Raw genomic sequence first — 24734 nt, forward strand, 5'->3', positions numbered from 1 at the left:
TCCCCTTCAGGTGACACAGGTCACACTGTGATAATGGGGCACCCTTTCCTTAGCTTCCCTTCTGCCTGGAGTCAAGAGACGCGTGGGAAGCTGGCCACATGTCCCGTTCCCTATTTCCCTGACCTCGGTCCCTTCCAACTGGATTTTTCACCTTTCATCCTTTTTGATGTTCTTCTGTCTCTGCTCCTTTTATGATAAAAATGATCTTTTTTTTTGTTACCTACTAAACCATTTTCTTTTTTATGCCAAACATTTCTTTGAGAGGTTTCATGTTGATTGTTTTGATTGAGCTGAAATTCACACAACATAAATTACCCAATTTAAGGTGACATTCCCAATGTTGTGCAACCAATACCTAATCTAGTTTTAGAGCATTTTTCATCATCCCTGAAGAAAACTGTGCATGTAGTCAGCAGCTACTCTCCATTCCCCACCCAGTCCCCTTCCCCCAGCTCCTGGCAACCCCCAATCTGCTTTCCATCCCTATGGGTTTACTGATTCTGGATATTTGATGTAAATGGAATCATACACTATGAGGTCTTTTGACCAGATTTTGTTCACTTAGCATGTTTTCGAGGTTCCTCTGTATGGTGGCATGAATTGTCACCTTACCCCATGTTAAGGCCGAATAATTTTCCATTGTGTGGATATACCACATGTTGTTTATTCATCCTGTGATGAACATTTGTGTTTCCACCTTGAGGTTGCTAGGAAAATACTGTTATGAAATGGGTGTACATGTATCTGTTTCAGTACCTGTTTTCAATTCTTTTGGAAATATACACAGGAGTAGAACCACTGTGTGTGTTTTAACTTCTTGAGGAATTGCCACACTGAGTTCCACGGCAGCTGAGCCATCCGCAGACTGTTTTGTTTTGTTTGTTACATACCTGTGCTCTCAGCTTCTGCTTTTACTAACTCCCCTCGATGACACCTCTCCCTCCTCCATGGGTCTCCACCCTGTCCCCACCCATGCCCGATGCTGCCTGTCCCTCCTCCATGGGTCTCCCTTTGCAGTTTGGCAGATCACTTCAAGAATCCTCAGTGCATGTTCTAAAGTAAAGATACAGAACCCTGATAGTTAGAACCAGCTTTGCCTCCATACTCATGGAGTGGTTTGGATACCAAAGTGAAGTCCCAAAACTTTGAAAACAAACTTTTCTCCATCACAACCATTAGTCTGTTATTGTAATCCAGTGAACTTATTTGCATCGACTGCCCTCTTTTGTCCATAGATTATTTCTTAAATGAGCATGTCTCATGCTGTTCTATGCCGCCTTTAATGGGATGGAAACAGAAGGCTCTTAGAAACCAGAATATTTGGTGACTCTCATTGTTCTTCTTCTCTACCCATAGGTGTCGTTCTTCCTCTTCATCATCTTCGTGGTGTACACCATGCTGCCCTTCAACATGCGAGACGCCATCATTGCCAGTGTCCTCACCTCCTCCTCCCACACCATCGTGCTTAGCGTCTGCCTGTCTGCAACGCCGGGAGGCAAGGAGCACCTGGTCTGGCAGGTGAGTGCACCTCCACATCCTTGGAGAATGACTTTCCACATCCCACCAGGGGTTGAGGCAGGTGCTGCTGGCCCATTCAGGGTGTGTGTATTGTGGTACCTGCAGCTGTTCTCTTTCTGCCCCTTGAGGCTGACCCCCTACAACACTGAGGAGCCAGCCCCACTCTGCTGTCATTGGTGGGATCCACAGTCACTTAGCAATTAGCAACTGCAAAAGTAATGGTAGCAGGAAACTTGGATGTGACAGTTCTGTTTTGCAATTGCTGAATGGTGGTATGACTTTGATGATCAAAAGGTGTTCTTATATGTTATAATTCAGCACTCATTTTTATAGTGAAGTAACTTATACGATTAATTTCATAGTTTGTTCCCACCTTCGCTCTACTTTGACATTCAAAACCCTCTTTAAAAATTCTCTTCATTTTAAAATTTTCTATCAGGTCTACGAGCATTAAAAAATATAGTAATTCTTTAACATGCTACAACAATAAATTTTGCCTTACTAATACATAGCATTTCAAAGAAGCCATTCTATTTAGTTAAAAGCATTTTAAAAGCTGTCTGATTTCTGATGATGTACACCTACAAACATGAGGGTGATTTGGAGCTATTCCTAATGTTCTCTGTTTTACCTATTAAAAGCACATTTAATTTGCTCTGTGGGCATCAACTGCAACAAACGCAGCCATGGCGTAAAATGCAGTGGGGCTGAGAAAATCACAGTTGTGACAGCACTGTGCCATTCTAAAGGAACTTTAGGCATAGGTCACATAAGCCCTGCTGGGTCTGAGAAAGCAGTTTTTCGTTCAGTTGATGTGCTATTTCATTTGGAAACTTGAGGCGGAAGTGAAGGCTTACTCTTGGGTCTATAGTCGTCTCTCTCATTTGGAAAGCTTTCTGGGGATCCCTTTTTTCAGTGCTCATCTCCTGCTGCTTATAACATCACATTCATTAAGAGTAGCCAGGAAACCTGCATTCGTTAAGCATCCTTTGTCCGCACTGACTGTAGAGGCAGTGGCCTCTAATTTTACACAGTGGGCTAGCGTTTCACCCCGGCTCATTTGGATATGACTAAGAAGCGCCCACTCCCAGGAAGTGGAGGAAGGCCATATGGCTCCTCTCTGCATTGCCTTTGACACATGCTAGGAACCTGCACCACCTGAGACACAGACAGAGGCCAGCCAGTAACCAATCCAATGAGAGAATGAAGGTGGGTGTTTTATGTTTATTTTAATTATTTTTTCTTGAGACAGTGTCTCGCTGTGTCTCCCAGGCTGGAGTGCAGTGGCCCGATCTTGGCTCACTGAAAGCTCCGCCTCCCGGGTTAACGCCATTCTCCTGCCTCAGCCTCCCCAGCAGCTGGGACTACAGGTGCCTGCCACCACACCCAGCTAATTTTTTGGTATTTTTTTAGTAGAGACGGGGTTTCACCATGTTAGCCAGGATGGTCTCAATCTCCTGACCTCATGATCCGCCCGCCTCAGCCTCCCAAAGTGCTGGGATTACAGGCGTGAACCACCGCGCCCGGCCAATTTTAAAATATTTAAATGACAAATAAAGGTGGTATGTATTCAAGGTGTGCAACATTATGACTTGCTCGATGTATGCATTGTGTAATGGTTGTCACATTCAGATTAATGAACCCATCTATCAACACCCACGCTGTACGTTACATCCCCAGCACTTATTCATCTTATCACAGAAAGCCTGCAGCCTTTAACCAACTTTTCCCCATTTCCCCCAGCCCCTAGCCCCTGGAAACTACCCTTCTACTCAAAAGAACAATCCAGCCTTGCCCGGGATGAAGTGCAAGAAATGCCCCTGTGTATATCATCTCTACCCCAGCCTTCACTTCCTGTTTCTGCACTTCAGAGCCTCTCCCGAGGATGTCTGTGGGGCATTTCTCCTTTCTCCTATAAATTCCACTCTTCCATCTTCTCATTTATTTGAGCTGTTAAGCTCAACATTAGGTGTTCACATATGGGTCAGGGTGGCGGGCATATTTTTTGCAGTAGAAATGAGAAAACAATTTGCTCAGCTACTTTACATGATGAAAATAACTGTGGGAAATCCCTTCTCACATGAGCAATCAGACACTCAAACATGCCGTGGCTCACAGCGCTTTCACCGTGTGGGGTGCCCTGGAACACATCCCTTGAACACTTTGTACTTATCCTTTCTGCTCCTTCAGGAATAAGTGAAGTGTCTGCTGGTGCAGATGTAATAACACAAAAAATATTTCAGAGGTTTTAATACCTGTTGATAAGCGTCAAATAGGGTTAAAACAAAAAAGGGAAAAGGAAGTGCTGCATGAAGAACTTTATGTATTGCAGGTCACTGAATACTGTATTCTTTATTGAGCTGGGTTTTTTTGTTTTTTAAGCATTTTTATTTTCCTGCATTGGTAAAAAAAAAAAAAAAAAAAAAAAAGTGGGAAAGATGAAATCTTAAATTTTTATTTACTCAGTTTCAAAAACTGACAAAGAAAAATACATCTTATCAGCAAACAGCCAGAGATGGGGTAATTCTAGAATAGCACAAAGAATAAAAATGCTTCACTCCATAGTATTTTATAAAGGAACAGCACCCAAAAGAACAGAATAACATGAAGTCCATTTCCCATTTTCTCAGAAACAATTTCACAGTAATTCCAAGAGCTGGGAAAGGTGGAACACGCGAACAGATTTGAAATGGGAGGTTTGTAGGTAAACATCACAGTAATGAAGAAAGGAGCTTTCAGTACCCTTGGCCACTGTTGGAAATATAGCTTAAAAATACCACTGGTTTGAGGTTCCAGAAAAACACTTTATTGAGTCTTTTTTTGCATGGTGTATATAAATTAGAATGTTACAAATTTGGTGGTTGCATTGCTGTAGTGTAATTGTTGAATGTAACACTATTTGTAAAATAAAGGGTACTGTCCTGATATGAAGAAAGAGGTTGCCCACAAACAATAGTCAGCATCATCCTGCCTTGTAAGCCGTCAAAGGAGGAGTGCATTTTGTTTAGCACAGATCCATATTAAGAAGTTTTTGTTTCATTTTATTTCTTTGAACCTTGGCAATCCACTAATAGCACGTAGAACTTATCTCTTAATCAAAATATTCACTTAAGATAAATCCATATTCTCCTTCCCTGCTGCATGAGAGAGTTCACTGTTCTCAGGAAATTCATTTTTACTAGTATTTGCCTTGAAGTAGAAGACATTCTCAGGCTATGATATATCACCTAATTAAGGAAATTTAATTAATAACTGAAAATTATGGATGGTATTCCTTGACACATTTTCAACCCGAAGTATAATCACTAATCTATTTTGTAACTTTTATTTTAAAACAATAACAGACTTACTAGTAGTTGCAAATGGGGTATAGAGAATTATTTTTTTTTTTTGCTAAGCCATTTAGAGGTAAGTTGCCAATCTGACGCCCCATCACCCCAAATGCTTTAGTGTGTATTTCCTACAGTACCATTCTCCTACATAACCACAAGACACCTGCCAATGCTGGGAAGTCCACATCGCTCTGTGACTGCCATCTGATCCACGGACCCTATTGAAATTCCTTCAGCTTTCCCAACAACGTCTTTTGTCACAAAAGGACCTAGCTCAGACGCATGGCATGACACATGGCAATGTGTTCTCCAGTCTCTTTGATCTTCTACAGGATGGAACAATTATTTAGTGGTTCTTTGGCCCTATGATCCTAACACTTTTGAAGACTGCAGGACTGTTATTTTGTAATATGTCTTTCAACTTGAGTTTGTCCGATGCTTCCTCATGAATAGATTCCGGTTCTGCATCTTTGGCAAGAATCACAGAGTGATGGTGGGTGTGTCTTCCCGTAGCACAATCAAGGCTGTATCGCTTCTCTTTGTCTCCTTACCTATGGCGTTCACTTGTATGATGGCTCTGTCCATCCAACTCTTTCACGTAGAAATTACTCTTTTCCTCTTAAAATAATTAAGACATTTTTTGTGGAAAGGCACTTTGAAACTAGGCATATATCTTGTTTCAATTTATTTGTTTATTAATATCTATACAGTCTTGTATTTTCCTATTTTATTAAATTGATTATACACCATTAGCATCACTATTTTATTTATTTATTTAGAGATGGAGTGTCGCTCTGTTGCCCAGGCTGGAGTGCAGTGGCGTAATCTCGGCTTGCTGTGACCTCCGCCTCCCAGGTTCAGGCAATTCTCCTGTCCCAGCCTCCTGAGTAGCTGGGACTACAGGCACACGCTGCCATGCCCGGCTAATTTCTTTTTTGTATTTTAGCGGAGACAAGGTTTCACCATGTTGCCCAGGCTGGTCTCAAACTCCTGAGCTCAGGCAGTCTGCCAGCCTTGGCCTCCCAAAGTGCTAGGATTACAGGCATGAGCCACTGCGCCTGGCCACCATCGCTGTTTATTTTGATTCCCACATTGTCTCTGATTTGTCCAGTGGGCACCTCTTCAAGCTGGCCTCGGTGTCCTCTTGACACATTCCCACCATCCTTGGAGCCCTTTCTTGCTTTCTAGTGGAACAAGATCTTTCTGGCTGATCTTATTCCTTCCTGCTCCAGGCCTAAAATCAGCCCTCTCTGATTTTAGGGTCCTGATTCTGATGAAAGAATCAGGAGTCCTGATTTTTTTTTTTTTCAGTGAACAGCATTTACAGACATGATCTAGGCATTAGGTCTTGGGTGTCACTATACCAAGGTGAGACCCACACGCATTTACATCCACATTACAGATGTGTGTGTGTGTATGTTTGTGTGTGTGTGTGTGTGTGTGTGTATGTATACACTAATAGTCAGGACTTCACAAGGACATTTCCATTTCCAAGCAACCATAGGTTTCACTCCAGTTTTTGCCCTTTCAACTGTAGCTCCCTTGACTAATAGTAAAAAGTATCTAGCTTCCATGATTTATGATAGATTTCCTTTATCGGACCAATTCGTGTCTGTAACCAGCCTCCTATTTCTCCTGCCATCCCCTCCTCACGTACAGATGCCTCCTCCCTTGGTTCTTGCTCCAATCTTTGTACCCAGCTTGTCCCCTGCAAGCATGTCTCCCTCCTTTGCCCGGGCTCTGACACCCCACACATGTGTGGGTCCCCTCCCCTGTCCCAACTCTGATACCCCATGCGTGTGTGGCTGCCCCTCACCTGGATGTCCCCTCCCCTGTCCCAGCTCTGACACCCCCACACATGTGGGGCTGCCCTGCACCTAGGTGTCCCCTCCTCTGCTCAGGCTCTGTCCCCTTGTGGTTGGCTTTGCCATTCTGGATGCACCTCACACCCAACTTTGTCATCTTTGTATGAATTTGGCCTCCCGCATCCACTGCTGGTGCAGATGCTTCCTTACAGCACCTTGTCTGATGGCTTTAGGCCTGAATCATTCTGGAAGGAAGGAGAAGGACAAGAAGAAAAGAGAAGGCTGGGAAGGGAAGCAGGTGGTAAAATTGGTTCACAAGTACAAAAATGCAGGTAGAGAGAAGTATAAGTTCTAGTGTTTGATAAACGGTAGGGAAATTATAGTTTACAACAATTCATTATATATTTCAAAGTAGTTAGAAGAGAAGAATTGTTCCCAACATAAAGGAAGGATAAAGGTTTGAGGTGAGGGCTACCTTAAGTACCCTGATTTGATCATTCCGCCTTATAAACAAGTATCAAAATATCATATATACCCCCAAAATATGTACAACTATTATATATCAATAAAGAAGAGAAAAAGAAGGGAGAAAAGGTAGGACAAGAAAGAGAACTAACACGTTTTGAACACAGCAATTATTAGTGAAAGAGGAAGAGATATTTTTCAGTCACTCTCCGATTTATTTCATACTGTTCTCTGCAAATTTTTTAAATAATTGTTTTCTCTTTGTTATCCTAACTGAATTTCAAAGAAACATTTTTCTGGAATCTGGGATTATGAAGACATACTGGAATCCCTTAATGATGGAGGGAAGACAATATTTAATTATGAGAAAACTTAAAGAGAAACAGTTTTATATTATCCATGTAAGAAGAATATATCATTCCTACATGATACATTTAGCATAAAAACCAAAAGACCCTAGTAATTCATGATTAACTAGAAAATAAAAATTTTACTTATATCATAGGATAACATGCATTTGACTGTAAGTTCCATGATAGCAGCAAGGAGTCTTTTTTGCTTACCGTCATATCAAGGCAAAGGAAAATTGAGACTAGGTAAAGACGATGTGAAACCCTCCTCTCCACCCACCTCAGTTGTGGCGGCTGCCTCCTGCCTGGGCCCCAGGGGTGGTGGCAGTGGTGCGGCCCTCAGAGGATATCAGAGGCTGGGATCATGCCTTCCAGCCAGGCTCAGTGGGTCCAAAGGTCAGGAGCTTGGGTCCTGCCTGAAGCTTGTGCTTGTTTAGTGCTTATTTCATCATAATATACATCGTGCCTGTTCTTCATTTGCTGTACTTTTGTAGGTTAGTATCACTGTTGGCATAATAATAAGCCAACCCCCAGGAATTTCCATATATTCCTATTTACACATCATGATTGCACTTTGTATGTGAAACTCACTTTTCTTACATTTTGATTTCCTTGGTATTCATAGCACGTTCTGAATTTTCGTTTCATGTATCTTTTATTTTCCCTTGAGAGAGAGAGCAATTTGAATATAGATTTACTTAAGCAAGCCAGTTATGCGAGAATCCATATTTATTAAAGAAGCAAAGCTATGGGTCTTATTGATTTTATAACAGGATTACTTATATGTTAGAGATATTTTATAGGATTCTTTTTACATTGCGGATGCTCTAATAGATTTAAGTTTTGATACAATTTGAAAAATTTTAGATTGTACCTAATGCAACAAATCATCTATGCCAAGTGTGTAATCAATAGCAATGTGGATTTGTTACATAACTGAGTCTTTTTACGTGTAATTCAGAAAGTGTATATTGGAGTCTGGAATTAAATTGCATTTAGGATCTAATCTGAAAAGCTCAAAGGAAAAACAGCAGGTTACCAGCTGCCCGGTTTCTGGCTGTGGGAGAGACTAATTGTTAGGAATTTGGATCTCTGTTCTCACTGTTTTGTCTTCAGGGTATTAATTTTTTTTTTCACAGGAAAAGAGAAAGGAGACCGTATCATTGTCCATTTTGTGTAGCAAGAAACTATTGATTGAGTAGAATCCATCTCTTAGGTTTAGCAAGCCATTGCTTACCTGTTCCAAAGGCATTAAAATTGAAAGGAATGCGAGTAAGGATCAGGAGGAACTAAAAATAGGAACGTGCCTAATGTGACTAAATCCTAAAGCAAATCTAAATGCATTTCTCATCCCTGCTTTCTTTTCTCCTCCCTGGTCCCTTCCCAGGCCTGACACCTATACCTAGGTAGAGTTTTGGTAGGGCCAGTGAACAAAACACCAGCAGTAACATGTAACGCAGGACATCAGACTTTAAAAATGCACTGGCAATTTCTAGAATAAAAATACAAGAAAATTAAAGACATAGAACTCTCATGTTGGTAACTAACAATTTGACCGTAATAGTAGAATGAGACCTAGGTTCATTTTCAGCATTTTGGAGCTGTTTTGTGGAGGGCATTGAGGGAACGGAGGTACAGGGAAGCCCAGTCATAACATGAATTTCTCTTGGAGATTTGATCAAAGGAGCACAAAAAATAATTTCTTTAAAAATGAAAAGTGACATTAATTGTCTCTGTCCTCTTCTTGATTCTGTCACCTGTACCCTGTATTTTGCTTATTCTAAGCGACGGGTTTATGTCGAATATGACACTTTACTATAAATTGATTAAATGTTGGCTAGAGGCATCACTACTCACTAATGTTTCACTTGGCATCTTGGCAGTGATTTTCCTCTTAATTTCACCAATCCTTGCATCTTTGGCCCATTACTTACAAAGATAACGAGGTTCTGCTCATTCCAAATGTTTATTTTTTAGGGAGGGGGTAGTTTGTGAAAGATACTAATTCTAGGCATCTATTAAACCACCAGTAATCACTCTTTGAAACCCGGTAAGACAACGAGAAAATCAGCATCCCCCATGCGAGTCACAGAACAGACTCCTCCTATGTTCTTGCAGCACAGAATGATGAATCTGCTAAGTTATATGAACTGAAGAGAAGCATATATCTGCAACTTGACTTTAACAAGAGCATTGCTCTGGTTCTAAGAGATTCTCTTTAAAGAGTAAGGAGAAACCCAGTGAGCTGGTGCCGTGGAAGGAGGATGTACACATCATCACTTGGAGACAGTCCAGGGAGAGACGGAGCTGGGCTGATCCTAGTTATCTGTAAAACAGAAATGATTATCATGGCCTCTTCCTGGGGCAGCAGGGATGAGGAAATGAGGGATAAATGAAAAGGACTTAAGTGGGCCAGGTGCATAGTTAGTGCTCAGAAGCATCAGGTATTAAAAATAATAACTACTTGATGGTAGACCACAACATTATTATGTTTTCAGGGTGAGCTGGGCAGGCTGGAAGCAGAGGGAGGGGATTTGCAGCAATAATCGCAGTTTTTGCAGCAATAATCGCAGCATGCTTTCTTTGAGAATAATGTGCATCAATTTTTCCCTCTCCTAGAAGATGAGAGATCCCAATGGCCAGACTCTGGGCTAGTTATTTTTGAGACCCCTCTCAGCATCTTGTCTGGACATGGAAGCAAGTGTGGGAGGGTGGGAAGAGCAAGCATTTTGGCCTCGGGCAGAATCTGGGTTGGCTTCTGCTTCTCCTGCTTCACAGCTGTGTGCAGTGAACATGGAGGTAGATGTCCCAGGTCCCCCCTCAAGGAATCCTTGGCTTCCTGGCCATTGGGAGTGTTGTCTGCAGCTGGCTTTCAGCCATCAGCTTCTTTGGGGAATGCTTGAAAACACCTGCCAGCCTGAGGTTGTGCCCTTGTGAGGGTGGCCCACATCCATGACCGATAGCGTCAGGGGTATAAACTCCTTCCATGTTGGTCAAGTGCAGGCAATTCTGACAGCCGTTTCCGTTCCAGGGTGCCTGTGAGTTTGCTAGTTGTTGGGCTTACATAGCAGGTTAGCTTCTCCCTGTGCCCAGCACCACTTCTGTCCTTCCCCACGGGAACTGGTCCTGAGGGCACCCCCTAATAAACCCTGAACCCCGTTTCAGAATCTGCTTCCTGGAGAACCCAAGCTGCAACACTGCATGAGCTTAACCTAATTCTTTAGCTTGCTCAGTTTTCGAATCTGTAAAATGGCAGCAGCAATGGCTAGCCTCCTTGTTTGGTTTCTGGCCTTGGTGCTGATCAGATGTGATGACCTGGAAGAAGAACCTGGAATCAAGCTAATCTGGTGCTTAGCCATCAATGAGTAGTAGGCAGAAGCAGCAGCAGCAGTAATGTATTTTGCTAAATTTGCATAATTTTAGACAAGCTTTTAGAAACTGGGTGTAAAAATGCTTTGGGAAATATGTTCATAATCAAAACCCAAATGACCTGTGAATTCAGTAAGGCAAGAGTTGGATCATACATGTGTAACACCCTCAGAGTCCAAGTCTGGTTCTGACTGACGGCCCTGTGGTGAATCCGACCCGGACTCAAGGCACTCAACTTCATTCTAGCAAGGTACTAGAAGCCTACACTACACTGATGAGTGCAGTTAGAAAGTTCTGCTAATGCCTGAGGGTCTGAGCTCCTGAAGGTTAATGAAATAGCAGGCTTTGAAAACCCTTGAGACACAGTTCCTCAAATTACTCCTTGGCATAAATAAGAGGGAGAAATACAAGAGTAGGCGTATAGAGAGCTAGTTGTCTTAGATTATCATGCCACTGTTTGTCTAGAGTGTTTTGTTTCTTGGAGAAGCCCACTTCTATTACCCAGACAACCTGGAGGACTGCCCTTTTCCTCTAACTCTGACCAGCTTCATGGTACCTTGATAATATGGATCTGACCATGCTCCATCTAAGTTTTGTGTCTTGAAGACATGCACTTCTACAGCTCCATGCCTTTGAACCTCCACACTTTGAACCTACCACACTCCAGATGAGAAACGGTATTGGTTTCCAAGGGCTGCTGTAACAAATTACTACAAACTTGAATGCTTGAAACAACAAAGATTTACAAATTCTGACATTTGTTATCTCACAGAAATCAAAACCACCTATGTTGGCATAGGTCCCATCTCTGCCCCTGTCTTCACATGGCCTTCTTCTCTTTGTCACTGCATTTTCCTTTCCTCTGTCTCTTGTAAGGACACGATTTCCTTTCCTCTGTCTCTTATAAGGACACGATTCATTGTATTTAGGGGCCACTCTAAATCCAAGATGATCTCGTTGAAGCATACTTAATTACTTCTGCAAAGACCTTATTCCAAAAGAGTCATATTTTGAGGTTTCCCGTGGACATGACTTTTGAGCGAGTCTACTTTTCACCCCAACACAAATACCAACACCCACAGTTGGACTGCGCTTGTACTTCTTTCCCTCCATGGGTTATTGCAGACTGTTCCATGTATTCTTGAAGGCCAGAGAGTCTGTGGGGTTTCCGTTCTCTTGTCTGCTCAGGCATTGCTAAGCTCTGTAGTGCACAACATATGAAGATAGCTTCTTCGTCAGTATTTATGGTAACATAGGAAAATAAAGCAAAACAACAAAAACTCAGAGTGAAGAAACATATGGGAATTTCACCCTTGTTGAAACAAAACTATCATCCATAGAGCAAACAGAGAAAGCGTTCTTGCCGGATGGGTGCAGATAGGTAAGGCAACTGAACTTCTATTCTTAATACTCCTTGCCTATTTTACAAACAGGTGATATGTTCACATTAAAGAGAAAGAGACAGAGTTTCATAGGATTTTCGGTGCATACGCTTTTCCTCTAGCCACTTGTGAGTTCTCTCATTGTTTGTAGTTTTTCATTTGATCCCCTTAGGTTTTCCAGGTAAGTAGTCACGTCATTTTCAAGTAGATTTCCACTTTACATGTTTTAAAACTGTCTTCTCTTTCCAACTGTTTTGCATTGTTCCTCCAGGAAGAAAAAAGTTATCAAGGCAGTCATAGTAGACACATCTGTCTAATTTTTTGTTTAGTAGGATTAATGTTTTCCCTGTAAGCTATCTCCTGGTTTTTGGGTTAACTTAAATAAATTTTATAGTGTGAAGGAAGTAGCCATTGGTTCTTATTTGGAGACTCTTTTGTTTTTGGGTTTTTTTTTTTAAGTGTAAATCTAGAGCTGTATCAAAAGACTTTTTAAAACAAATCATTCGTGGACAACACTGTATGATTTCTCTCCTTTTGTAATGTGGAACCGTTCGTGGATTTTCAGAATTCTCCTCAATAGGTCATGTTGTGTTTTTCTTTAATTTGTGGCTTGATCCTTTTGACCAATAACTCATTATGGATTTTGCGTATATCTCAATAATAATAATAACAAACACTTATGCAGCACTGGCCATGGGTCAGAGATGATTCTGAGTGCTTTATTCATGAGCTTCTTTAATCTCAGATGTTTTTATATATACATGTATATGTGTATATATATAAACATTTGATATATACATATATAAACGTTTGACATATACATATATGTATACACACATATATACATATATGTATATATACACTATATTAAATGTTATTTTCTATTTTTCCTGTGAAAATATTTCTGTTTAGACTTACTTTCTCTTCAAGGTGTTGTTTTTGTCAAAAATATTTTCTTATAAATGCAGTCTCTTTCATTCAAGGTTTAAACTGTATTTCATAAAGTTGAGTAATCTCTTCTCAATGGGAAATCCCTCTGTATTTGTGCTTGCTTTTGCCTGGTTAGTTTCTTATTTTGGGGATTTGCTCTTTCTCCATTGATTCATGATTCATCTGGCTGATGATTTGTTTGTTTTACTTTATTGCTCCAAGAAATGAATTTTGGATATATTTATTATTTTTATTGTTTTACCATTTTTATCCTGATTTTTTAATTCATGTTTTCATTTTGGTTCTCTTTTGTTCTGTATTTCTAACATCTAAGGTTAGATACCTAACACATATTTTTTTCTCCCCCATTTATTTACATAAGTATTGAGGCTATACATTTTTCTTTAAAAATGGCTCTCCCTCTGATGTGCTCATTATCATTATTTTCTATGTATTTTGCTAATTTGGTTGGGATTCACTTTTGACATCAAGAAACCTGTATTTTATTTTCAGGAAATAGGAGATTTATTTTCTGTTTTTATTATTAATTTTAGTTTTACTGCATTCAGATTAGAAATTGTCTATGCCCTTTCTTTTTTGTAAATGTGTTCTTATAATATGAACTCCATGTTGGTACCACCATTGCTGCTGCTTTTCACCATTAGCACCAGAACTTACTGAGCATTCATTGTGTGTAAATCCTCACATCACGTGGTGCTCATCAGTCCTAGTGGTTCCCATAGCCAATGGAGATGCTGACTGTGGGGTCTTTGTGCTGCTGAGATAGACTGTCTCCTACAAATATTCCTGGATAATGTTACGTTCTCTGGAGTCCAGCCTTCCGAGTCTCCTGAATCCAGCAGGGGCTCCTGCCAGCATTCACACCATTGTGAACTCATTGACTTGGCTTTTCCACCTCTGGGCAGGCCCCTCACGTTGGACAGGCACATCTCTGCTCTCTGCTGACACCTGCCTTCTAGTCTGTGTTCTTTTCTCATGTCTTTTCTTGGCTTCTACTCCCAGGCACTGCTGGCTTCTGGTAGCCGTCATACCCATGTTGGTGGCTGAGGGCTCTGTCAATTATGTAATGTTGTTGGAAACATAAGTTGCACACGTGTTTCTCATGCTCTTTGGTGTCCTGGGTCATTCCCAGGTGGAGAAGAGGAAATGTTGTCTTTGTGTGTCTAACTGAAAATGGTTTGTCTTTAGTTTCTTATTTTCGGGATTTGCTCTTTCTCCATTGATTCATGATTCATCTGGCTGATGATTTGTTTGTTTTACTGTATTGCTCCAAGAAATGAATTTTGGATATATTTATTATTTGTATTGTTTTACCCTTTTTATCTTGATTTTTTAATTAATGTTTTCATTAGTTAAATGACCTTTTCTTTAGTTTCTTAAAAATTTACTTTTTATCCGTGTCTGAACCTGAAACTCTAGAATGAGATATTAAACATAAGATGAGAAAGGGATGAAGAAAAGCAAAGATAAAGTGAGTGAGCAGTTTTATCATAATTTGAGATACTCTTCTAAGATCTCTAGCCATTGGCTGGTTTATCTGGTTTAGTAGAAGTTTAGCAGGTTTGAGTCTCAGTGTTGTTTAAAGGGCTTATGCAACTCAACCTGATGTTCTAATCCCTGGGCATTCCTGCTTTCTTTTCCTCTTTTGTATTGCATCTGCCAGAAAACAGACCTGTTTCTGGGCAGACAAGAAGCAGAGCTAAGGCAGTGGCGGTGTCAGTGTCCCTGTACTTAAGTAGCCAGTGTAAATCACTGATCACAAGATACAGGTTGACGTGGTGGGGGCCTCCCCCTGTTATGTTCCTGCTGTAACCTGCTCTTGGTTATTATTAGTTTCTACAGGACCCCTGGTATCATAGTCATATCGTATTTTACTCTGCTTATTTCTATGTCATTCTCACCTCTCCTTCTGTTGCACATTCCCTGGGCCTTGAGATGAGCTTCTGAGATCTTTGGCAGAAACCACAGCTTTGTTTTTGTTTGTTTGTTTGTTTGTTTTGGAGATGGAGTTTTGCTCTTGTCACCCAGGCTAGAGTGCAATGGTACAATCACGGCTCACTGCAACCTCCGCCTCTTGGGTTCAAGTGATTCTCCTGCCTCAGCCTCCTGAGTAGCAGGGATTATAGGCACCTGTCACCATGCCCAGCTAATTTTTTTGTATTATTAATAGAGACGGGGTTTCACCATGTTGGCCAGGCTGGTCTTGAACTCCTGACCTCAGGTGATCCACCTGCCTTGGCCTCTCAAAGTGACCAAAGCTTTATAACAGTTTTATTTGCCCTAAGTGCACATAGTATTAAATGAATACATGCTTGACTACCTCTAGAGTGCTTGAATGAATGAGCACTCTAATACATGACAAGCCTCCAGGTGTCTTCAGAATCACCCAACCAGGGGAATAATGGCCAGTTCTTTCCTGTTGCACTCACCATCTCCAAGCATAGCAGCTAAATGTGAAGTAGCTGAGTTAGTGGCATCCTTTAAAGGTAATCATGAAAAATGACCACTCCTCCAGCATCCACAAACTTTGATGTTATTCTCTTGTCTTCTTCAAGACGAGTCAGTCCATACATGGATTTACATCTCTTTCTGAGCTCTTCACATTCATAGTATTATAGAGGGATCAGAGGAAGGATATGAAGGTGATTGAGGCACTAGGAAATCGGATATACAAAGAGAGGTTCAAAGATCTGGGATTTCTTGTCACTGGCAGAAAAATGAGCTAAGTTTGAACTGTTGCTAGTGATTTTAACCTAACCCACAGAAAGCATCAAGGCTGGGGTGTGATGCCAAGCAGCCCCCGCAATGTTTGTCTCTGGAGCAATAGAGATCACCTAACTTTAGCTGTTTAGTCAGAGAAGGTCACTATTTTAGTTTCCTATTAATGTAGAAGAAAAGGCATTTTCAAAAATACTATAGGAGACGCTGAGGGCATTAATTGGAAGTAAACTGTCTGACACCTAGCTCAGGAAGTTTTGTCAGTGCAGTACTTTACTGCTCCAAGCTGTGGCTTATTAACAGGTTGAAGACTGTGTTTCTTGATTTAGTACAAAGGAGCTTCTCTGAGGCAAAGCTGAGCTTTCTTCCGGCCAGTCCTCCAGACTCTCCCTGCTGAAGATTATCCAGACCTTTATGGGGTGGAATTCCTGTATTGCAGACACTGGGGTGCCCCCAGTGGAACACATTTCCACCCTCAGACCAATTGTGTAGGGCAGATTTGCCGTTGCAGTACTGGAGATGACATTCGTTTGGACAGGGGTGGATGGATCCCAGCTGAGAACAAGAGGCGACTTGAAAGCCCTCACCTGTGCAGGTGGCGTGCCCCACTCATCACTGTCATCCCCCCCACCCGCAAATTCCCCAGAGTTAGTTCAGGAAAAATGAGGCCAGTTGATTCTCATCTTGATTGATTGCCTCCCTTGACGAACTTTCTCAGATGACTTTAGGAACTGGGATCTTATCCATGCAATACCTCAATATATCATTGCAAATTAGTTTCCCAACATTTTTAGTTCTTTTTCTTGCTTGATCTTCTGTATATCAAAGCCCATTCTAGATTTTTGACTCAACTGGAGTTTACCTTTACCTACTCATCTAGCAGTGATTTGTTAATTTTTGTGAAGTTTTGGTCAGGAATAGTTTTTTCTTTCTTTTTTTGAGAGTTTTATTTTCCTATTTATGTATTTATTTTATTATACTTTAAGTTCTAGTGTACATGTGCAGAATGTGCAGTTTTGTTACAGGAAACCATCATTCTCAGCAAACTGTCACAAGAACAGAAAACCAAACACTGCATGTTCTCATTCATAAGTGGGAGTCGAACAAGGAGAACACATGGACACAGGGAGGAGAACATCACACACCGGGGCCTATCAGGGAGTGGGGGGCTAGGGGAGGAATAGCATTAGGAGAAATACCTAATGTAGGTGATGGGTTGATGTGTGAAGGAATAGTTTTTTTCTTATAAATAAGGTTTCACATTGATCTAACATATTTAGAGTAAAAATTGTCATTTCTAAACAAAATTTGACTTAAAGTAATCTATAAATCACAGTTATTTACTTAATACTGTATCCTATGGAAATAAAAGAATTTTGTGGGTTTTGATTAAAAGCCTAAGTGAGTGTGTAGAAATTTTATTCTGGTTTTAGATTCTTATAGGAAATCTTACAAACTCTTTGGAACTTACATTGTGGATCAATTTAAAATTCTCATTTCTTATTTACTGTGTTTTAAAATCTAATGTTCATAACATGTGCAAAGTAAAAACATTTCCGTTTAATTGCAGGACTTTTGATTTATATATAATTTAAAATTCATTTTTATTCCTGGCTCCAGGTTTCAATAAGTGTTTGTCTTAAGTGTTAGAAAACTCATTGTCTCCACTTCGATGTCCCATAAGCTTTCAAATTAAGCCTTTCCCAAGCTCAATTCAGTATTTTCCTGCTCAAGGGTCCTCCATCTCTGTAGATGGCACCACCATCCTCTGGACTTCCCAACCTTTCAATTGAGACCCACTTGTGGCCTCCTCCATCACACTCACCCTTTCATCTCTTTACGAACCAGATTCTGTTTATTGCACATTCTTTGCTGTCCTCCCAAGTCACCTTCTGCTTTTCATCCTCTGCCCCTGCCCTGGATCAGAAATGCATCACTTACTGCCTGGGGAGCTGCAGGAACCCCCAGTCTCATCCTTTGCTTTCCAGGTGCTCATTCTAAAACTTAAGTCTGCCTTTATAATCCTTAATAGCTTTTTAGTACCTGCAGCACAAAGTAGTCCACATCTCTTGGCGCAGCATGCAGGGCCCTGTAGGACATGGCTCTGCGGCCTCCACAGCCAGGTTCCTCCCTTCCCTCGCATGGATTCTGAGCTTTGCAGATGCTGGGCTCCTCACAGGTCCCTGATTGTGCTTGGCCATTCCTCTCCTTGCTGTTTTTAATTCTGTTCTGTCTCCATCTGGGGCATGCCCAGCACTGTCACCTGGCCAGTGCCTAGGTGTCACCCACAGAAAGTCCTTGATAGCCCACGAGCCCACCCCAGGAGGTCACGTTTGAGCTCTCAGAGCAGTCATAATTCTGCTTTCACCTGAGTAACACTGGACTCTCTTTCCTGACTCCATCTACCCTGGGAGCTCTGTGATAGAAGGAACTTTGTCTTTGATCTCGGATACATAGCAGATACTGCTTACTGGTCAGACATAATATAAAATAGTTTTTGTTGACTCTCCCAGAACTAAAATATGTGTTTCCCTTTTTCAAAGATAGCATGATGCATAATAGAAACAGCTTTAATTTTGGAGTCAGGAAGCCTTGAGCACCAATCCCGGTTCTGCATGAATTGGTTGTATGAAGTTTAGTAAGTGATTTAGCTTCCCTGGCCATCTGTTTACTTATCTGTAAAAGAGAACCAATAATGGAATATGACTGAGGATTAGGGATTGGAAGTATGTAATTCCCAGCTGAATGCTTGGCTCATGTTAAGTGTCCAATAAGCGGGGGCTATTTATTAGGTTATGGCTGTCTTTCTCTCTGGCTTATTTTTTGTTTATTTTTTGGTAACACACACATCATCAGCCTCTAAGGTTAGGAAAGAACTTCTGCTTGATATATTTAAATGGGAGAAAACATTTAAGTTTTCTCATTTAAACTTTAACATTTTCAATGTTAATACATTTAAACATCAAGCAAGATATCCCATAATGGGTTTCTAGAACAGCTAATTGATAAATCATATAAACCTTAATGGAAAGAAATGCAACATTATGTCAATTAGATGAACAGTTAAATGTACGAAACTGCAGAAACCATTATGTAGCATGAATAGTGAGCAGAAAAAGTAGTTTCACTGGTTTTCAAAACAAATTTCCTGAATATAAATTTCTTTTTTTTTGTTTTTTGAGGCAGAATCTCACTCTGTCACCCAGGCTGGAGTGCAGTGGCATGATCTCAGCTCACTGCAAACACTGCCTTCCCAGGTTCAAGCGATTCTCTTGCCTCAGCCTCCCAAGAAGCTGGGACTACAGCATGTCACCATACCCAGCTAATTTTGTGTTTTTAGTAGAGATGAGGTTTCTCCATGTTGGCCAGGCTGGTCTGGAACTCCTGACCTCAGGTGATCCTCCCACCTCGGTCTCCCAAAGTGCTGGGATTACTGGTGTGAGCTACTGCACTCGGCCTCTTGAGTATAAATTTTAGCTATGTTATAGTTTTACAAATCAGATTACAGTTTTGATAAATCTGTCTCTTGTTAATTAAGATAATTCATTACACTGATGTCAATTGCAAGTTCATTGATGTATCCAGCAGACACGTTTTAAGCAACTGCTATATTCCAGTACTTTTTAATGGGCTACCAAAATGCATGGGATTAAAAACACAAATAAAACGTCATGCACCTTAGCATCTACTAGGAAACCTGTGTTCTTACCCTCCAGAAATGTGGATTCATTACAGTTTGCAGACAGTAATTGCTTCCTTTATAATAGAATTGTTCACTAAGTAATTAGCCATAGTCAAGTCATGCATACTATACTAGATTCTGCATTTAGAACCAAGAGGGTGCCTTAAAATAGCATTGTCTTTCCAATCACTCAACTATGAAGTTGTCAATAGATATTTCGAGTGAGATTATGAGCAGCAATACAAGACTTGTGCATGTTCCGGAACAGGGATTGACAGTCGTTTTCTGGGAAGGGTCAGAGAGGAGACATTTTCAGACTGTGGGCCATCTAGTGTAGGTGGCTGCTACTCAGCTTGGCTCTAGGAACAGCTAAGGACAGCGCGTCAGCAAATGGGTGGCTGTTGGCCAAAAAACTTTATGTACAAACATAGGCAGTGTTCAGGCTTGGCCCATGGGCCTGCTCTAGGATAATAAACCAAAATCGTATTTCTACTTTCAGTAGAATAATTTATCACCCCGAAGGCCTTAACTGTCTACTGTTAAAATTATGTTACTAAACACAGTTAATTATTTTTTCAAAAACTTATAATATGCAACTTCCAAAACAACTCTCTCTTGAAAATATAACCCCCGCAACATGGATGGAGCTGGAGGCTGTTATCCTTAGCAAACTGACGCGGGAACAGAAAGCTGAATACCACATGTTCTCATTTAGCAGTGGGAGCTAAATGATGAGAACACATGGACACATAGAGAGAAACAACACACTGGGCCCTCTCAGAGAGCGGAGGGTGAGCGGAAGGAGAGGATCAGGAAGAATAACTAGTGAGTACGAGGCCGGGTGATGAAGTAATCTGCACAAAATCCCCCATGACGCATGTTTACCTATGTAACAAACCAAAAAAAAAAAAAAAAAAAAAGAAAGAAAATATACCCTCATCTGTTTGTTCTTTGAGTCTCAGAACAAGCTCACTTGTGTTAAATCCCTGGTGGATGTGAGGTTAGTTTTTATCTAATTGGTCTCAACACCTCCACTCTGGCTGTAAGATTTTTATCCTTTTTCCATCTCTAATTTCTGCAATACCCCAAATGTGTCTGAACATCCTCTGCTGGATTTTAAGCAGATGCTTCGGATTTCATGAAGCGCATTTACATTTTTCAACACTGTGGAAGTGTCTGGGCAATTTAGGCACACATGCCGTAATTTTTCAGCTTGCAGGGCACTGTTAAATATTTCCCCAAAGGGTCTCCAAAGAGCAGGACGAATATTCAGATTATTCCGGGACACGCTGGTGAGCATTTCTCCCAGTTCATGTCCTGACTGGGGTCTGCATTGGAAGAAGACAGGCTCCTGTCAGTGAAATAAGACTGCCCTTTATTTTACTAAAGGATGGCTGACTCATAGTGCTTCTCCTGCTTTCCCACCTTCCATTCTCTCTTTTGAATTTGGTCCGGATTCAGGGGGGAGGCAAGGGAAGATCAGAGCCTTCTCAAGATGAAAAGGCACTCGAAGACTTCCGTCCTGTACTTTGGAGCTGTCACAGCAGTCTGCTTGTTCAGTTCTCAGGTTTCACTCTCTCAGCTGAGAATGTTCTCCTAAGGCTGTGCTTCCCATACAATGGCCCGCCTATAGTCAACCCTCCCAACCAGTGTGCATGATCTTGGCACAGAGTATCAGTTACTGGAGCCATTTACATTTGCATCAGCTTCAGTTTCTCTCTTCATAAAATAAGCAAGTGATTCTAAGTGACTTAAGCTCCTGAGTCACAATCCAGTTTCATGGGGTCTTAAAAGACCCTTGAGATATTTTGTACAGAATATCTGAAAATGTAGCCTGCAGGGTTTTCATGGTCTGCTGGTGTCTAAAAATAAAATTTAAGCTGACTGGCAGCATGAGAAGTGCCCAAATCAGCAGATGGTGTGAAATGCAAGACTTGTGAAATGAAAATATATTCACCAGAATACACATCCTTTCCCATTTATTAAAGGTCTGATGGGAACACATGCTCCTGGTAGACACACAGTGGGCTGTTTGATCAGGGGGATGTCAGAGGTAGAGGGTGTCTGTCTTTGAGCAAGATTCTCGATGAGCTCACACACGAGCTCCCCAAGGACAAGACATTAGTGTAGCTGAGAAGGCTGCATCACCTGGGGACCTGGCCCCAGTGGACCAGGTGGCCCACAGTGGTCAGGTGACCCCTATCCATGCGAAGGGGAATTTTCAGGTGCACCTTTCAGGGGTCACCCTTGGCTCTCACTGCCCTGCATTTTAGATCAAAGGCTTGTCGGGTGACAGAGGAAATGCTGAGAACAGCCTAGAGCAGCTCGTGATGTCACAACTCTGGAGGAGATACTAAATCTGATGGAAATAGAATACAGAGTCCGAAGAGATTTCATCCAGTTAGAACACATGACACATTGTTGAAGATTAGAACAAAAATAATAAAAATACATGTAAAAGATATAATACAAACTCAAGAGCCTTTATCTTAATGTTCTTACTGTGAAATGCAACTATTTCCACGAAATGGATGGATAATAATGAGTGGATTAACATTCACTCATTAGTTAGCATTGAGCTGACTTATGTTAACTTGCATTTACTTTTCCAAGCACTTTACACCTCCGACTTATGTGATCGTCCACGCTCTACACAGCAGGACACGTCGCCCCTTCCACTTCAGAGGGAGTGGCCAAAGATGACTCAGTGCCTCAGCTTATAAGTGGAAGATGTAGGATCCGAACCCAGGAAGGCTGACCGCAGAGTACACCCCATCAGCCCACTCTTCTGATGTTCTAAATGGTCCAAATAGGAGACTCAGCTTTCTCAGAACTCATGTGTTGAAAGTAAAATGTTACATGATTTCTGTGACTTTAATGGCAGACTAGGAATGAGTTTTATTTTTGTCACAGGGCCCATAACTGGGTTATACTTTACAAGGAAGACAGGTAAAATATTACAGAAAAAAAAAAAATGGGTGTCTTCAAGGCCATTGTGTCATTGCCAGTGTCCCTGATTCAATTATGTTTCTGAAGCCCTGAGCAAATGCCCTCATATTTAAAATGAGGAGTGTGGAGAAAATGATCCTGAGCTCTGTTCCAATTCTGTCCTTCCATGATTTGCTGAACAAAGTGAAGTGCATTTATGTAAAAACTGTGTAAAAAAGGAAGAGGGAAGAAACTCATGGTCCACCGAGAAGTGAAAGGCCTCTGGTAGTGGTATGGCTATGAAATGGTAGCACCTTAGCATTCGCCACACAGTAGCGCTAAGAAACTGCAGTGTTGCTCTCAAGGCCTTTGACTGATTTGGTGAGGCCTACCTTTATTATCAAGGGTTTCCATTTTTACTTAAAGTCAGCTGATTGTAAATGTTAATCACTTCTGCACAATACCTCCACAGCAACAGCTAGATAATTGAGTATAATTAGGTAGCAGAGCCTTGCCAAGTTGACACATAAAACTATCACAGTCCACCCCTTGTCAACTGGACACTCAGGCACATCCCCTTTAAACCATTTCTGTAGACAAAGACAGTAACAAAGCCATGTTTTTTCATAGCATGAAACAACTGCCCTGCATACTACTGAAAATATACTGCCATCCCCAGAGGGGTGTGCAGAGTCCTTGGGGTGCTGTTCACTTTTTTACATCCTGTAACTTAAATACTGTGCAATCATTAGTACATCCTATGTTGTATGATAAGATGATAAAAGAGGAAATAAAAAATATGCATGTATGTGTATGTGTATAGATATATACAAACACGTACAATACGTATGTGGAGTACAATCTTACAAGGTATCAAGCAAATTTTTATTATATTGCTTGGTGTACATCACATTCAAAGGCATCATTAAAATAAATATGTTGACCATAATGCTATTACAGTACAGCATCTTAATCTAATTAATATTTTAATCTAACTGATATCTTAATTGATTAATATTTTAATTAATTGGATTCATATTTTATTTCAATATTTTGCTTTACTTTGTTTCTTTGAAAAAATAAACCTTCTTGCATTTGAGTTGACCCTTTTAGATCAGTTAGTAATATGTAATTCCTAAATTTTATTTTGGCTCTAAAATGCTTTAAACCCAAAGTGAGCTCAGCTGCCAGTCCTAGGTTCCCCAACAGTTAGTGCGTCCCTTCACACATGTGAAACTGATGAAGGTTTTATTAGCTTGGTGCAAGAGTAATTGCAAAAACCACAATTACTTTTGCACCAGCTTAACAGAGGTGCATATCGTATTAGATCTCTCTTCCAAAACCAAGAGAGAGATGCACTCATAAATAGCAGGGACAGAGATTAAAATGTCCCCATTAGGCCCAAGAGCAAGTCAGCTCCCTAGCGCTTAACCCCCATCCTTTCCCTGCCCCACCCTGGGTTGCTCCCCTTGACAAGGCGCCCACTCATCACAACATTAGCTCCTGATAGAAAAGAAGCAGGCAGATCCTGCAGAGCTGTTGAGGACCAGCTGAGGCCAGCAGGCAGCATTGGTTTCCAAAGCTGCTGTAACAAATTACCACAAGCTTGGTGGCCTGAAACAATACACGTTTTACAGTGTTGGAGGCCAGAAACACAAAGCCAGTTTCACTGGGGTAACATCAAGGTGTTGGCAGGGCTGGTTCCTTCTGGGGACTTTATGAGAGAAACTCTATCCTTGCCTTTTCCAGCCTCCAAAGGCTGCTGCGTTCCTGAATCATTCCACCCCTTTCTTCTGTCCTCACATCTGCGATTTCCTCTTTCATACTCCTCCCTCTTTCTTATGAGAACCCCTGTGATTAACTGGACCCACCTGCTTCATCCAGGATGCTCTCTCCATCCCAAGCTCCTGAGGTTCATCATGTCTGCAAAGTTCCCTTTGCCATGGAAGGCAGCATCCACAGGTTCCAGGGATTAGGATGTGGACGACATTGGAGGGGCCATGGCTCAGCCCACCCCTGGGGATTAGAACGTGGAAATCTCGTGGGGAGATTGTTCCACTCACGCTCAGGCCCACACCCTCCTGGGAGGAGAGGTGAGTAAAATGAAGGAAAAGAGTTGGAGAGCGTTTCCAGGGAAGTCTCTCCTCGTGGAGACCTGAGAAAAGGAAATCATGCGGAAATAAAACAGAAATGAAACCCAGGAGAAACCTGGCTGTCCCCACCCGACTGACTCC

General features: G+C 41.3%; 1 protein-coding gene across 1 annotated transcript in view; it reads left to right on the forward strand.

Moving 5' to 3' along the window:
• The window catches only part of ADCY2 (adenylate cyclase 2), a 423616-nt gene that overhangs the window by 116734 nt on the left and 282148 nt on the right, over window positions 1-24734 (forward strand). Inside the window, exon 3 of the mRNA XM_023218241.3 lies at window positions 1357-1518. Within this exon, the coding sequence (XP_023074009.1) occupies window positions 1357-1518 (162 nt within the window). The remainder of the gene's footprint in view (window positions 1-1356; window positions 1519-24734) is intronic.

Source organism: Piliocolobus tephrosceles, chromosome 4 (assembly GCF_002776525.5).
Source record: "Piliocolobus tephrosceles isolate RC106 chromosome 4, ASM277652v3, whole genome shotgun sequence".
Lineage (NCBI taxonomy): Eukaryota > Metazoa > Chordata > Mammalia > Primates > Cercopithecidae > Piliocolobus > Piliocolobus tephrosceles.